Raw genomic sequence first — 17221 nt, forward strand, 5'->3', positions numbered from 1 at the left:
ATTTTCTGATACATCTTGTTTTTCTCTTTCTCAGCTTTTCTGCAGTGTTGCAGTGATGAGAACGCACCGGTCATTGTGTTTGTCTCCAAAATGTTTGTTGTTGATGCAAAAGCTCTACCCCAGAACAAGCAGAGGTAAGAAATTACATAGGTTGGCTAAAGTAATCTCTACTGTAGGACATAGTGATCAGCAGGGATTTATTTCTGGTAGAACGGTCAACCAGTGTGTTCGTCGGGTATTTGGGAATATTCAAGTTACACCAGGAGAGGCCCCCCGCTCCATTCTGTCTCTCGATGCAGTTAAAGCATTTGACAGAGTGGAGTGGGGCTATTTATGGGCAGTCATGAGAAAGCAAGGTTTTGGAGAATCTTTTATAGGAATGGTTAAATTATTATATAATGGTCGTAGAGCAAACATTAACATAAATGGTGAGAACTCAGAATTTTTCAATTTAAGTAGGGGTACAAGACAGGGTTGTCCGCTTTCTCCCCTACTCTTTGCATTGGCAATGGAACCTCTCGCCTGTTTGATCAGAGAGGATGGAAATATTGTGGGTTTTGGAGCTAGGGGGGAAGAGGATAAAATTATCTTATGTGCTGACGACCTTTTATTTTTCTTGACGAACCCGGAAGAAAAATTGGATTATGTTATATCTATTATTCAAAGATTTGGATTCTATTCTGGTCTAAAGATCAATTGGGAAAAATCCATATTAATGCCACTAGATAAAAGCGATTTAGTACTACAAACAAAAATTCGAATCATATATCCAGGAGAAAGTTTTAGATATTTGGGTATAGAAATTTCAGATAATATAAAAGAATTTTTGGATTATAATTTGCTCCCCCTTATAAACGAAATGGAAAAAAAAATAAGAATATGGAACGAATTGCCAATATCAAAAGCCGATAAAATTGTCTTGATTAAAACAGTGCTGATCCCCAAACTTTTATGTGTTTTTGGGGTTACCCCGGTGTGGATACAAGATAAATATTTTAAGAAAATCATAACTATCTTTAATAACCTGATTTGGGGAAGGAAGAGAGTTCGGATTAAGCTAGACTACTTATGTCCTTCAAGAGAACAAGGAGGACTAGCATTTCCAGATATTCGAGTATATTACTTAGCAGCACAATTAGGGTATGTTCACACGGCCAAATTTCAGACGTATACGAGGCGTATTATGCCTCGTTTTACGTCTGAAAATATGGCTACAATACGTCGGCAAACATCTGCCCATTCATTTGAATGGGTTTGCCGACGTACTGTGCAGACGACCTGTTATTTACGAGTCGTCGTTTGACAGCTGTCAAACGACGACCCGTAAATTTACTGCCTCGGCAAAGAAGTGCAGGACACTTCTTTGCCACGTAATTTGAGCCGTTCTTCATTGAAATCAATGAAGCACGGCTCAAGGTTTAAGAGCGTCTCAGACGCCTCGTAAATTACGAGGAGGAGCTTTTACGTGTGAAACGAGGCAGCTGTTAACAGTCTGTCTTTTCACACGTAACTGCCTCTCAGCGTGTGAACATACCCTAACAATACATACAAGAATGGGATAAGGCCGAGTTCTTACAATGGTTGATCACTAACATTAAAGGCCGCTTTTCAGATATTTATGAGGTGTTAGAATCTGGTCAATTAAAATCTGGAGTTATGGAAAACGTGTTGACGGCACAACTCCTGCATGAATGCTGGAATAGTTTAAGAAATATGACTGGTCGAAATGGTTTTTTATCCTTTTCCCCGTTATGGCACAATCTTAATATAGAAGAATGTAATGCTATCCCAGAGTTACCATTGTTAAAACTTAAAGGGATTAGATATGTACTAGATATAATGGAAGAAGAAAAAATCAAAACATGGGAAAAATTATCAGTTGATTTTGACTTGACGGAGAAGGAAACATTCTCCTATATCCAATTAAAGCACGCATTTCATAAATTTAAAGATGGCAACCCTCTCAATAAAGACCATATGGATGACTTTTACAAAAAACTGAGAAAATACAAATGTGAAAAAAAAACCTCTCCAGGTTGTATAAATCCCTGATGGAAATAAAGTCAAGGAAAATAAAATTTAATTGTGTTATAAAATGGGAGAAGGAATTGAATAACGATTGTGTTCTTGATTGGAACATAATATTTCAAAATATTTGTAAAGTATCGATAAGCATGAACCATCAGCTTATTCAGTTCAATTTGATACATAGGCTTTACTATACGCCAGTCCTTTTGAGTAAGTTCTCGATTTAATAAAGCTTCTAACTGCCCCAGATGTGGTGCCGCGGACGCACACTATTTGCACATGTTATGGAATTGTATTAAGATTGCTGACTACTGGGATAGAATTTTTTTAAAACATTTTGGAAAAAATAGATCCAGATATAGTGTTTCAACCTCAACTGGTATTGCTGGGTGATTCCAAATTAAATATTTCTAAGGAAAAAAAATGTGGATTAATAAAACTATTATTTATTGCAAAATTACTAATAGTTAGAAAGTGGATATCTAGCTCCCCACCGGAGTTTAATGCTTGGGTAAATAATGTGAAAATTATAATGAAATATGAGAAAATCTATAATCAAGGCAAACACTGTAAAACCTATTGGGGGGAGTGGTAAGAATTTTTGTTATTTTTGTTTTTTTTTCTTTAACCAAGATCGGTCTTGAGAGGGTGGGGGGTGGGACTAGGGGGAAAATGTAAAAATGTGCATAATTGTATTTTCTTTATTCCTTACTTGTATGGAATTTCATATTGTATTGAATAAAAAATAAAAAAAGAAATCACATAGTACTGCTCAATATTGTGATTTGTGGAAGTTTAACCCCTGACACGTGAAGCATCTGAATGTTCACAGCAGTGCAGAGTATTTTAGAAATCAAATGTGCTGGCATTATAACAGGGGCCTGACCACTTATGTGTCTGTTTTATTGAGCGTATGTCTATTGCTTTGTATACTGTAATATCTGCTGAGAATTATACTCTAGAAACAAAGCGTGTATTCACCTTTTTATGTCATCTAGTTCACTGGACTGGTAGTAATAAAACATAACTTTTATTAAGACAGACCGTCAACAATAGTCTATGACTCACTTCTTACATACTAAAGACGGGCGGTGGTTTCTCAGGAATGGAGAATACATACTAACTGGAGCCAGGATAAAAGATACAACACTCCATAATTCACCACTGAAAAACTGCAAAAAGCATGGTGATCACTCTAAGGCTGGGTTCACACAGAGTTTTTGAAGAGTTTTGTTATGTGGAAACCACGCCGCAAAACGCACCAAAAAACGTCCGAAAATGCCTCTCATTGATTTCAAAGGGAGGCGGAGGTGTTTTTTTCCCGTGTGCGGAAAAACCGGCTTGCGGAAAAATGAAGGGACATACCCTATCTACGGGCGTTTACGCCTCTGACCTCCCATTGACATCAATGGGAAGCAGAGAAAGCGTATTTCGTGAAAATCGGCATGCAGGCAGAGGAAAATCTGCCTCAAAATTCCAAACGGAATTTTGAGGCAGATTTTCCTCCTGCAAAAAAAACTCTGTATGAACACAGCCTTAGGCTATGTTCACACGGAGTATTTTGCCGAGTTTTTTGACGCGGAAACCGCGTCGCAAAACTCGGCAAAAACGGCACGAAAACGCCTCCCATTGATTTCAATGGGAGGCGTCTGCGTTTTTTCCCCGCGAGCAGTAAAACTGCCTCGCGGGAAAAAGAAGCGACATGCCCTATCTTCAGGCGTTTACGCCTCTGACCTCCCATTGACTTCAATGGGAGGCAGAGAAAGCGTATTTCACGGTGTTTTATGCCCGCGGCGCTCAATGGCCGCGGGCGAAAAACGGCGCGAAAATCGGCGTGCAGGGAAAGGAAAATTTGCCTCAAAGTTCCAAACGGAATTTGGAGGCAGATATTCCTCCTGCAAAATACTCCGTGTGAACATAGCCTAAGGCATCGTTCACACGGAGTTTTTTGCAGGAGGAAAATTCTGCCTCAAAATTCTGTTAGGGATTCTAAGGCAGATTTTGTCCTTCCTGCACGTCGTTTGCCACGATTTTCGCTGCGTTTTTCGCCCGCAGCCATTGAGTGCTACGGGCAAAAAACTCTGCGAAGTACGCTTTGTCTGCCTCCCATTGATGTCAATAGGAGGTCAGAGGCGTAAACGCACGAAGATAGGGCATGTCCCTTCTTTCTCCCGCGAGGAGGTTTTACCGCTCGCGGGAGAAAACCGCCCCCGCCTCCCATTGAAATCAATGGGAGGAATTTTCGGCCAGACTTTGACGAGTTTTGCAGAGCGGTTTCCGCTCCAAAAAGCTCGTCAAAATACTCCGTGTGAACAGGGCCTAAAATGTGAACGACACATACCAAAATCTGGAGTTTTCCCTGCACTTCTTTGCCAATCCTATATAAGCATCCCCATTACACATCCTGGAGATTACTTCTAATTAGAATGCTCTGTATCCATATTTTGTATAAGGCAGTATAATACTGGTAAGTATTGGTCCACTTATTCATAGTTTTGGTCCAGCGAGGTTCGGTTCTGTTTAAATTTTCATTGTGGTTTCCATTTATAACGGAAAACACGATGCAGTGTCGGACACGTCATTTGACGAATACCACGGCACCTGATGGACTTAATTGACTTATTGGCTCCATTGGGTTCCGTAGGGGTGTTCATGTGCATCCAGCGCTATTCCTCCCATCAAATCTGGCGAAATATGTGACAAAGGCCCTGCATGACGTCTCCAAGGTAGATGTGAACAGAGCCTTAAAATGGGTGTTCCAGTTTCAACAAATAAAGTTCCTTCATTGTATAACAGTTATACAATTTTCCAATATACTTTGTGTATCAATTCCTTACAGTCTTCAAGAACTCTGCTTGCTGTCATTGAAGACTCTTCATGTGATTACACAAGTGCATGAATTGTTACAGCATAGTTATCAGCGCTCTCTCTTGTAGCGAATCATGCACTTGTGTGATTTATCATGTGACCAGGCCAGGTTTTTATCTCCTGGAGGTAAGCAACATTGAACATAAGCATAAGAAGGAAATGTGATGGATGGGTCGTCTTAGTGTCCCAGCTATAATTTCTTCAGTCTGATGCCACTAAACTTTCTTTAACCCCTTCCCGACATTTGCCGTACATGTAAGTCATGGAAAGTACTGACTTCCCGCATCTTGCCGTACATGTACGCCAAATGTTTGGGACCGGCTCAGAAGCTGAGCCGGTCCCATCATCACCGGATCTCAGCTGTATCTTACAGCTGACATCCGGCTGTAACGGCGGGGACCGAAATTAGCTTCGATCCCCGCCATTAACCCCTTAAATGCAGCGCTCAAACGCGATCGCTGCACTTAAGGTGTTTTCAGCTCATCGGAACCCCAGTAATGAAATTGCCGGGGTTCCGGTGGCTGCAATGGCAACCGGAGGCCTAATACTGGCCTCCCGGTCTGCCTAGCACCGAAGCCGGTCAAGATCCGCCCGGCGGCGGAGCCTGATCGGCTTCCGTAGCTGTCGGCAAGATGGCGCCGGGTCAGGAGCTGATCCGGCGTCATCAGCGGTGGAAGTCAGCTGTACTGTACAGCTGACATCCACCTGTAACGGCAGGAACCGGAGCCAGCTCCGATCCCTGCCATTAACCCCTTCGATGCAGCAATCGAAAGCGATTGCTGCATCGTAGCGGTTACTAGCAGATCGCCAGCCCTGACAGGCAATCGGGACTGGCGACTGCTGTTATGGCAACAGGAGACACAATGGTCTCCTGCTCTGCCATTACGGAAGCCGATTTAGGCCCCGCCGGGAGGCGAAGCCTAATCGGCTTGCTGTCAGTGAATGACTGACAGATCTAATACATTGCACTACATAGGTAGTGCAATGTATTAGAAAAAAAAAAATCTGACCGTTGGACCTTCAAGTCCCCTAGTGGGACTTGAGAAAAAGTGTAAAAAAAGTATAAAAAAGTGTAAAAAAAAGTGCACAAAATAAAAGTTTGAAAACAATAAAAGTTTCAAGTAATCAAATAAAACACAATCCCCCTTTTACTCTTATCAAGTCCTTTATTATTGAAAAATAATAATAAACCATATGTATTTGGTATCGCCACGACCGTAACGACCGGAGGTATCAAAATATTATATTATTTATTGCACGCGGTGAACAGCGTAAAAAAAACCGTAAAAAACGTTACCAGAGTTTCTGTTTTTTGGTCACTTTGCCCTACAAATATTAGAATAAAAAGTGATCAAAAAGTCGCACGTATCCAAAAATGGTACCTATAAAAACTATAGCTCGTCCCGCAAAAAACATGCCCTCATACACCTCCGTCGACAAAAAAATTAAAAAGTTATGGTTCTCACAACTTGGCGACAGAAAAAATACATTCTTTTTACAAAAGTAATTTTATTGTGCAAAAAGTTGTAAAACATGAAAAAGTGCTATAAATTAGGTATCGCCGGAATCGTACTGACCCGCAGAATAAAGTTAACATGTAATTTATAATGCGTGGTGAACGCTGTATAAAAAAAAAACGAAAAAAGCTGTGCCAGAATTGCATTTTTTTGTTTACCTGGCATCCCAAAAAATAGGATAAAAGGTGATCAAAAAGTCACATGTACCCCAAAATGGTACCAATAATAACTACAGCTCGTCCCGCAACAAACCAGCCCTCATACCGCTACGTCTATGAAAAATAAAATTAGTTATGGCTCCAATAAGTCAGGAAATAAAAAAATATGCAGTTGTGCCCGAGGGGAACATTTCTTCTGTTTGAAGAGGCGATTTTTCAAGGACCCAAAATTAGGGAACCAGGAAAGGGAGGGCCCAAACATATCCGCTGGAAGCGACGGTGCCCGTATTATACCAGGACAACACTTCCCAGCAAAATTCCCCAAACTACAAAGGTGCCGAGTGTGGACCAAAAGGGTGATAAGAAATGACACCATTTATCAGTGCGACACTGGCCTGTGCGGAAAGGATTGCTTCACAGCGTAACACACATCTATGGATCATTTTATTTTTTTTTACCCCGTTATTATACCACCTGACTATGCCCCTTATATACTCCGCCCCGCTTACATATGCCCTACATTATAAACGGAAACACCAGTAAGACTCCAAACAAAACTACTACCAAGCAAAATCCACGCTCCAAAAGCCAAATGGCATTTCCTCCCATCTGAACCCTACAGCGTCCCCAAACAGCAGTTTCCTTCAACATATATGGCACTGTCATACCCGGGAGAACCCTTTTAGCAATTTTTGGGGTGTGTGTCTCCAGTGGCATAAGCTGGGCACGACATATTTGCCACTGAATGGCATATCTAGGGAAAAATATAAATTTTTAATTTGCACCATCCACAGCGCATTCATTTATGGAAAAGATCTGTGGGGTGAAAATGCTCACTACACCCCTTAATAAATGCCTTGAGGGGTGCAGTTTCCATAATGGGGTCACTTCCCAGGGGTTTATTTTTATTATTTCACATCTGAGCCTCTGCAGTTGTGAACCAATACTTTGTAAATCGCCAAATTAGGCCTCAATTTTACATGGTACCCTTTCACTCCTGAGCCTGGTCGACTGTCCAGGCAAGAGATTAGGGCCACATGTAGGGTGTTTCTAAAACCAGGAAACCCAGCATAATAATTAGAGAGCTGTCTCGTTATGGTGGCACAAGCTGGGCACCACATATTGTCCACATATCTGTGGAAAAAATCCCATTTTCACTCTGCAACATCGAGTTCACACTAATTTCTACAAAACACCTGCAGGGTTAACATGCTCACTACACCCGTAGGTAAATGCATTGAGGGGTGTAGTTTCCAAAATGGGGTCACTTCTGGGGAGTTTCCACTGTTTTGGGCCCACAGGCGCCCAGAAACCAATCCAGAAACATCTGAACTCCAAATGGCGGTCCTTCCCTTCTGAGCCCTGCCGTGTGCCCAAACAGCAGTTTATGACCACATATGGGGTATTGCCGTACTCGGTAGAAATTGCTTTACAAATGTTGGGTTCTTTTTTTCCTTTATTTTTGCGAAAATGAAAATATTTGCGCTAAAGCTACGTCTTATTGAAGAAAAAGGATTGTTTTTATTTTCACTGCCCAATTCTAATAAAATCTATGAAACATCTGTGGGGTCAAAATGCTCACTACGCCCCTAGATGAATTCCTCAAGAGGTGTAGTTTCCTAAATGGTGTCACTTTTTGGGCGTTTTCATTGTTTTTTCCCCTCAGGGGCTTTGCAAATGTGACATGGCCGCCGCAAACCATTCCTGCTCAATGTGATCTCAAAAAGCCAAATAGCGCTCTTTCCCTTCTAAGCCAAGCCGTGTCTCCAAACAGCCGTTTATTACCACATGTGGGGCATTGTTTTACTCGGGAGAAATTGCTTTACAAATTTTGTGGTGCTTTTTCTCCTTCAGTCCTTGTGGAAATGAGTAAAAATAAGCTAAACCTACATTTTCTTTGAAAAAATGTTGATTTTTATTTTCAGGGCCTACTTCCAATAATTTCTGCAAAAAACCTGTGGGGTCAAAGAGCTCACTATACCCCTAGATAATTTCCTCAATGGGTGTAGTCTCCAAAATGGGGTCACTTGTGGGGGGTTTCCACTGTTTTGTCTCCTCAGGGACTTTGTAAATATGACATGGCCTCCGCAAACCATTCCTGCTAAACTTGAGCTCCAAAAGCCAAATAGCGCTCTTTCCCTTCTCAGCCCTGCCGTGTCTCCAAACAACCGTTTATTACCACATGTGGGGCATTGTTTTACTCGGGAGAGATTGGTTTACAAATTTTACGGTGCTTTTTCTCCTTTAGTCTTTGTGAAAATGAGAAAAAAAATCGCTAAACCTACATTTTCTTTGAAGAAATGTTGATTTTAATTTTCACGGCCTACTTCTAATAATTTCTGTAAAAAAGCTGTGCGGTCAAAATGCTCACTGTACCCCTAGATAATTTCCTTGAGGTGTGTAGTTTCCCAGATGGGGTCACTTTTGGGGGATTTTGACTGTTTTGGCACCGCAAGAGCCCTTCAAACCTGACATGGTGCCTAAAATTTATTCTAACAAAAATAAGGCCCCAAAATCCACCAGGTGCTCCTTTGCTTCTGAGGCCGGTGCTTCAGTCCAGTAGCACGCTACGGCCACATGTGGGATATTTCCTAAAACTGCAGAAACTGGGCAACAAATATTGAGTTGCATTTCTCTGGTAAAACCTTCTGTGTTATAAAAAAAATTGTACTAAAAATTTATTTCTGCAAAAAAATATGAAATTTGTAAAATTCACCTCTACATTGCTTTAATTCCTGTGAAATGTGTAAAGGGTTAAGACATTTTCTAAATGCTGTTTTGAATACTTTGAGGGGTGCAGTTTTTAAAATGGGGTGACTTTTTGGGGGTTTCTAATATATAAGGCCCTCAAAGCCACTTCACAACTGAACTGGCCCCTGTAAAAATGGCCTTTTGAAATTTTCTTGAAAATGTGAGAAATTGCTGCTAAAGTTCTAAGCCTTGTGAGGTCATAGAAAAATAAAAGGATGTTCAAAAAACAATGCCAATCTAAAGTAGACATATGGGGGATGTTAATTAGCAACAATTTTGGGTGGTATAACTGCCTGTCTTACAAGCAGATACATTTAAATTGAGAAAAATGCTAATTTTTGCAATTTTTAGCTACATTTTGGTGTTTTTCACAATTAAATACTGAACATATCGAGCAAATTTTGCCAGTAACATAAAGTCCAATGTGTCACGAGAAAACAATCTCAGAATCGCTTGGATAGGTGAAAGCATTCCGGAGTTATTACCACATAAAGTGACACATGTCAGATTTGAAAAATGAGGCTCTGTCAGGAAGGTCAAAAGTGGCTAAAGAGGGAAGGGGTTAAAATCACTGAACCAGGCCATGCTTACTCACAAGGGCAGGTACACACACCAATTCCCAACAGGATGCAGACAAACCACAATGCTACATAGAGGGAGATTGCTCCGGTACAATATACTGATGAAAAGCCACTCTCACAGCTACTTCTTCATGAGGTCGGTGGCTGCTTAGTATTCTCATTGCACACAGATAAAGCTTCTAAAATGTTGCCAGTCACATGGTTATGCGTAGTGCACCGTGCCGGCTTACAGCCTATTAGTTAGGCCCCATGCAAACGGCCGTAATTTTGATCCGCAATTACGGACCATAATTGCGGATCAAAGTATGGACCCATAAATTTCTATTGCCCACGGACACCTTCCGTATATTTACAGGAAGGCGTTACGTGCCTTTGAAATGACCCATAAAAAATAGGACATGTTGTATTATTTTTATTTTACAGAACGTGCTTCCATACTTTACAATGAGGGTGGCTAACGCCGGCTGTGCCCGTAATCACCGGCCGTGATTATGTGCTCGGCTGCGTTCAGGGGCCTTACACCCATAGTATTAGATCAGACGGGCTGCCCAGCACGTACCAAGTGCACCACACCAAACACTGACACACTATTCTCCCCCAACATTACAAGGCCCGGCTGCATCCTGAAAAAATATCAGGTGGTATTAGTTGATATTTTAGCCAAAATAAGCAAGCTCGCAACCTGTGTCAAAGGTCCTCCTCATATTGTGAGTCCCCACACTAATATTAAAAACTAATATTAATTTAAAATCCCTGAAAAAGGCCATACTTAATCATACGAGGGCAGGTACAAACCAGTTCCCAACAGGATGCAGATAAACCACAATGCTACATAGAGGGAGATTGCTCAGGTGCAAAATACTGATGAACATCCACTCTCACAGCTACTATTCATGAGTGGGAGTGGCTTCCTCTTATCAGTAATCTGAACTCTAAGTAATATTTATCCCACTTTTAAAAGTCTAGATGCCATAGCCTTATGCAAATGCAGCTGGGGGTATTGGCCATAAAATGTATCTTTTGTGTATGGGCAGTTAGCTGTAGTTTTGCATAGGACTGCAGCTAAACCTATTACATTAACACTACACAAATGACAAAAGGAGCCGACCAGTGGTGAAAAACAAGTTTGATAATAGGGAATATTACACTCAATCTGTTTTGTGGCTTTGACTATACTCTTCTGTTGGCTTCCTATACTGAAGTGAGAAATGGATGCCATGTGTCACTTTTATTAATAGCCGTATCTGCAAGCATGTGACAGCATTCTTATTACCCTAAAATCAAAATAGACTATAGGCCAAACGTCTGTTCAATCCTCAGATTCTTCTATGCTCTGTAAATGTGCAGTAGTCATACAGTTTTGCCTCTCTCGTATCTCATTTAGCAGTGACGTCCCATTACTTTTTAGCTTGACTCTATTAGGGCTCAGCTATGATCGGTGACTGCCGTTTAGCTGCATTTTCTTAACAGGAATGTAGGTAGTCTGAAACCAACCTCATGTCTCATCAGTGGCTCTGGCTGCTGCACTCTTCCTCCCCTGTGCTTTACACTGCGGCTCTGTGTTCTTGGATTGGCAGTTGTAATCCTGCCTGTGATGATAATGAGATGACTGCTGAGACGTGATCTCTACAGAACAGGAAGTGTCAGTGTATTGTGAATAGTAGATCCTGTGTTATCTATATAGAGGTGTTACCTGTCATTGTAATCCTGCCTGTGATGATAATGAGATGACTGCTGAGAAGTGGTCTCTACAGAACAGGAATTATCAGTATATTGTGAATGGTGGATCCTGTGTTATTGTCATGAGGCGGGATGTGGACCCACTGGGCCGTACCGCCTAGCGGGATGGCAGCTGGCCAAACAGGTAGGGTATGAGTGTATAGTCCAGAAAAGGGTACTTGAGGCAATGTAGACAGTAGCAAGGCAGGCTCGGCTGGGACCATGCAGCAGGTAGACGTCAGGCGTGGAGTAGTAGAACAGGCGTGGAAATGCAGCACAGCACGACAACGGCTCAGCGCGGCAGTAGACCAGGAAACAGATAGCACGGGAAACAGGATACAGGAACGGGAAACACTGGGAAGCTGGAAGACACTTAGTCTGTCTTGCAAATGGTCTCCTAACAGGAACCACAACAACGCTCAGGCGAGGATAGGAAGGGCGGTGACCCTCTTATAGTCCAGGAGTTCATGAGTAGATGATGATGATTTTCAGGTGCGCACGCTGGCCCTTTAAGAGCAGGGCACGAGCGACCGGCTCGATACCTGGAAGTGAGTGCCGGCGCCTCAAAGGGGGACGACGCAGCACAGCAGCAGGACGTCCATGGCCGCGGTCATCAAGGGGTAAGTTAGAACGACAGACCGCGGCCATAGACGTTACAGTATCCCCCCTCTTACGCCCCCTCTTCTTGGGACCAGAATGGGAGAGAAACTTACTTACGAGGACAGGGGCATCAATGTTCTCCTCTGGCTCCCAAGACCTCTCTTCTGGGCCAAATCTCCTCCAATCCAAATTAAACGTCCTTCCTCCCACCCTCTTCGTGGCTAGAATCTCCCTTACCTCGAAAGTCCTTGACGAACCGCCAGGAGCCACTGCGGAACTAGGAGTCCTAGAGTAGCGGTTCAGGACCACGGGCTTCAGCAAGGATACTTGGAAGGAGTTAGGGCTCTTGAGTGTAGGAGGCAGCCGCAGCTTATACGACACCGGGTTAATTTGTAGCAGGATCTCGAAGGGTCCGAGGAACCTGGGAGCAAATTCGTAGGAAGGCACCCTCAGCCGGATATTCTTTGAGGACAACCAGACTCTCATACCTGGAAGAAACTGAGGAGGATCCCGTCTTCTAGTATCTGCTTTTCTCGTCATTCGATCCACAGCCAGCAGAATAGAAGATCGGGTCTGTTGCCATATTTGCAGAAAGTCCCTGAAGGTCGAGTCAGCTGCAGGCACCTGGGACATAGTAGAGACAGGAAGAGGTATACGTTGACCGTAGACTATGAAGAACGGGCTGGAGGTGGTGGACACACTAGTATGGTTGTTATAGGAGAAGCAGCTGCACCCAGTCATCATGTCGTCTGGAAACAAAGTGCCGCAGATAGTTCTCCATAATTTGGTTAATCCTCTCGACTTGCCCATTGGACTGGGGATGATAGGCCGAAGAGAAGTCCAACTCTACACATAGGAGACCGCAGAGTGCTCTCAAAAACTTCGAAGTGAACTGGACCCCTCGATCCGAAACAATACGCAGGGGCAAGCCGTGCAGACGGAAGATGTGTTGCATGAAGAGGACAGCCAGTCGTGCAGCAGAAGGCAGGCCAGTCAGGGGAACAAAATTAGCCATTTTAGAGAATTGTTCCACTACCACCCAGATCACATTGCAACCCGCAGAGAGAGGGAGATCCGTGACAAAGTCCATTGCAAGATGCTGCCAGGGGGCATCGGGCACAGGCAGTGGTTGGAGAAGACCGGCTGGTATGGAGTAAGCAACTTTATTAGCTGCGCATACCGTGCGTGAAGAGACTAAGTCCCTGACGTCTTTGGGCAGCGTGGGCCACCAGAACTGACGGGTGATTAGGTCTTGGGTCTTACGATTCCCTGCGTGACCTGTCAGCTTGGAGCTGTGACCCCAGCGAAGGATTCTTCCTCTGTCTGCCAGACGTACAAAAGTTCGTCCTGGAGGAATGTCTCTAACCTGCAGGGGGTTCACAGAGAAGATGCAGGAAGGATCAATAATCTGTGGAGACTCCACTGTGTTCTCTGTTTCGAATGACCTAGATAAGGCATCGCCCTCACATTCTTGTCGGTAGTGGAGTTCGAACCGGAATCGAGCAAAGAATAACGACCACCCGGCTTGACGAGGATTCAACCGTTGAGCCGTTTGTAAATAGGTCAGATTCTTGTGATCCGTGAAGACCAGGATAGGGTGGACTGCGCCTTCCAGCAGATGTCTCCACTCCTGCAGGGCCAGCTTGATGGCCAGTAACTCCCGATCCCCAATCGAGTAGTTTGGAATAGTAGCCACATACCAAAGTCTTGCCTTTAGAACCCCTCTGGAACAACAGTGCACCTGCACCAACAGAGGAAGCATCCACCTCCTAAAGAAAACTGTAGGGACACATCAGAGTGGTGAAGAATAGAGGCTGACGTGAAGGCTTTTTTCAGGTTCTCAAATGTGGCTTCAGCCTCGAGTCCACATTTTGGCATTCATACCCGTTTTAGTGAGGGTAGAGATGGGAGCAGTCAAAGATGAGAAGTTGGGGATGAACAGCCGGTAGATGTTGGCGAATCCCAGGAAGCGTTGTATGGCCCTTAAGCCTTGGGGGCGTGGCCACTCCAGGATAGCCTTTACCTCTCAGAGTACATTTTGAGGCCCTGATCGGAGATGATGTAGCCCAGGAAGGGAAGAGATCTTTTTTCAAACATGCACTTCTCCAGCTTGGTGTAAAGATCATTCTCCCTTAAACGAAGCAACACCTGGCGGACATGACTCTGATGAGTTACTGGATCTGGGGGAAAAAATCAAAATGTCATCGAGATACACCACAACACAGATCTAGAGGAGATCACGAAAAAAGTAATTGACAAATTCTTGAAACACCGCGGGGGTGTTACACAGGCCGAAGGGCATAACTAGGTATTCAAAGTGCCCGTCACGAGTATTAAATGCGGTCTTCCACTCGCCACCCTGACAAATCCGAATCAGGTTGTAGGCCCCCCGCAAGTCCAGTTTAGAAAAAAAAAATTGCCCCCCGTTTGCGATCGAACAGTTCCGAAATGAAAGGCAAAGGGTACCTGTTCTTCACCGTGATCCGATTTAGGCCTCGGTAGTCAATGCAGGGACAGAGGGATCCATCCTTCTTCTTGACAAAGAAGAACCCGGCTCTGGCCGGGGATGAGGCTTTACTAATGAAGCCCCTCTCCAGATTCTCCTTAATATAGGTCGACATAGACTGAGTCTCTGGTAGGGAGAGAGGGTATACTCTACCGCGAGGAGGGGGTGAATCAGGAACCAAGTCGATCGGACAATCATAGGCACGAAGAGGTGGCAAGGTCTCTGCTTCCTTGTCGAAGACATCAGCGAACTGAGAGAAACACGGAGGCAACCCTGCCAATGACTGATGCGGAGAAGGCTGCAGTGGATGGATATGACCAGACAGCGGTCGAGACACTTGGACCCCACTGGAGAGCCTCTCCGGAGTTCCAATCCAGGACTGGGGCGTGCAAACGGAGCTAAGGCCAACCCAGCAGCACGGGGTTGACCGCCTTGGGCAGAAAAACAGGGAGATGAGCTCAGTGTGAAGAGCTCCCACTTGAAGTCTCAATGGCTTGGTCATGGAAAAAACTGGATCAGGCAAAGGCAGTCCATCTACCGAGGCAACGACCAACGGCCTTTCCAGGCGGAAAGTGGGCAACTGGATCTACAAGGTCTTGACGGATGAAATTAGCTGCAGAGTCCAGGTAGGCAGAAACCGGATGGAGCCTCTCACCAGCGACAATGGTCACGGCAATAAACCGTTTGGAAGAGAGTTCACGATTAAATGCAGTAGCGCCCAGGGTTGTCTCTCCAACCAAACCTAGGCGTTAGGTTTTTTTGGTTTCTGTGGACACAGACGCACGACATGGCCAGCGAGGCCGCAATACAGACAGAGTCCAGAGGTGTGCCTAAGCGGTTTCTCTTGTATAGACAATATTAGGCAATCAACCAGCATCGGCACCTCGGGCGTAGCAGTAGATGAAGGCAAGAGGGGTTGTTGAAAGTTGGGTGCCAATCTAGGAAGCCGTCTCTCCTGTTGCACCTCATGAGACCTCTCCCTGAACCTTATATCTACCCGAGTAGCCAGCAGAATCCGGTCGTCCAAGGCAGGTCGTAGGTCTCGGGCAGCAAGTTCGTCCTTGATACTGGGCGACAGGCCATTCCAGAAGGATGCCACCAAGGCCTCATTGTTCCAGGACATCTCTCCCGCCTGGGTCCAGAACTGGATGGTGTATTCGCCCACGGAGGTGTCCTCTTGGCGAAGGTTGAAGATATCCGTGGCTGCCGACGAAAACACGTCCTGGCTCCTCAAAAACAGTACGGAACAATCGCACGAACCCCTGGATGTCTTGAGTCTCGGATCCCTGTCGTTCCCAGATTGGGTTCACCCATGCCACCGCCTTGCCAACAAGTAGGGACACGATGAAGGCGATCTTGGTTCCGTCCGGAAATGCTCGGGCGTTCATGGAAAAATGGATATAGCATTGTTTCAGAAATCCCCTGCACGTACTTGCGTCTCAATGGAACCGTGAAGGTAATGGTAGCGAGAACTGGGAATACGAACCAGAACCGCCAGGAGGAGTAGCAGGAGGGTCGGTCAGAGGAGCTGGTATAGAGGAAATGGAAGCAGTTAGCGCCCCTAGCGCCCCTAGCTGCTGCGCCATGGAGTTCACTTCTACAAGAAGTTGATCCGGTCTTGTTTGGAGATCCTGCAGGTCCGCCTGCATGGCTTGGGAGGTTGCCATTAAATTGACCAGCGGGGTCCATGGCCTGAGCGTACTGTCTCGAGGCGGGATGTGGATGCACTGGGCCATACCGCGTAGCGGGATGGCAGCTGGCCAAACAGGTAAGGTATAGAGTCTATAGTCCAAAAAAGGGTACTTGAGGCAATGTAGACAGTAGCAAGGCAGGCTCGGCTGGGACCAGGCAGCAGGTAGACGTCAGGCATGGAGTAGTAGAACAGGCGTGGACATTCAGCACAGCACGACAACAGCTCAGCACGGCAGTAGACCAGGATGGTACAGATAGCACGGGAAATGCTGGGAAGCTTTAAGACACTTAGGAGACCATTTGCAAGACAGAATAACGGAAACAACAACAGCGCTCAGACGAGTATAAGAAGGGCGGTGACCCTCTTATAGTCCAGGAGTTCATGAGTAGATGATGATTTTCAGGTGCGCGCGCTGGCCTTTTAAGAGAGACCCTCTGAGAGACAGGCTCGATACCCGGAAGTGAGTGCCGGCGCCTCACAGGGGGACGCCGCAGCACAGCAGCAGGACGTCCATAGCTGCGGTCATCAAGGGGTAAATTAGAACAACAGACCGCGGCCATAGACGTTACAGTTATCTATATAGAGGTGTTACCTTTCATTGTAATCCTGCCTGTGATGATAATGAGATGACTGCTGAGAAATGGTCTCTACAGAACAGGAAGTGTCAGTGTATTGTGAATGGTGGATCCTGTGTTATCTATATAGAGGTGTTACCGGTCATTGTAATCCTGCCTGGGATGATAATGAGATGACTGCTGAGAAGTGATCTCTACAGAACAGGAAGTGTATTGTGAATGGTG

The 17221-nt window shown here is 44.8% G+C and overlaps 1 protein-coding gene across 3 annotated transcripts in view; it reads left to right on the forward strand.

The window, feature by feature from the left end:
- Positions 1–17221, forward strand: part of EFL1 (elongation factor like GTPase 1) — a 312225-nt gene that overhangs the window by 62576 nt on the left and 232428 nt on the right. For all 3 annotated transcript variants that reach the window (XM_075858080.1, XM_075858078.1, XM_075858081.1), the window contains exon 12: positions 35–134. In XM_075858080.1, the coding sequence (XP_075714195.1) occupies positions 35–134 (100 nt within the window). The remainder of the gene's footprint in view (positions 1–34; positions 135–17221) is intronic.

This window comes from Rhinoderma darwinii, chromosome 3, assembly GCF_050947455.1.
Source record: "Rhinoderma darwinii isolate aRhiDar2 chromosome 3, aRhiDar2.hap1, whole genome shotgun sequence".
Lineage (NCBI taxonomy): Eukaryota > Metazoa > Chordata > Amphibia > Anura > Rhinodermatidae > Rhinoderma > Rhinoderma darwinii.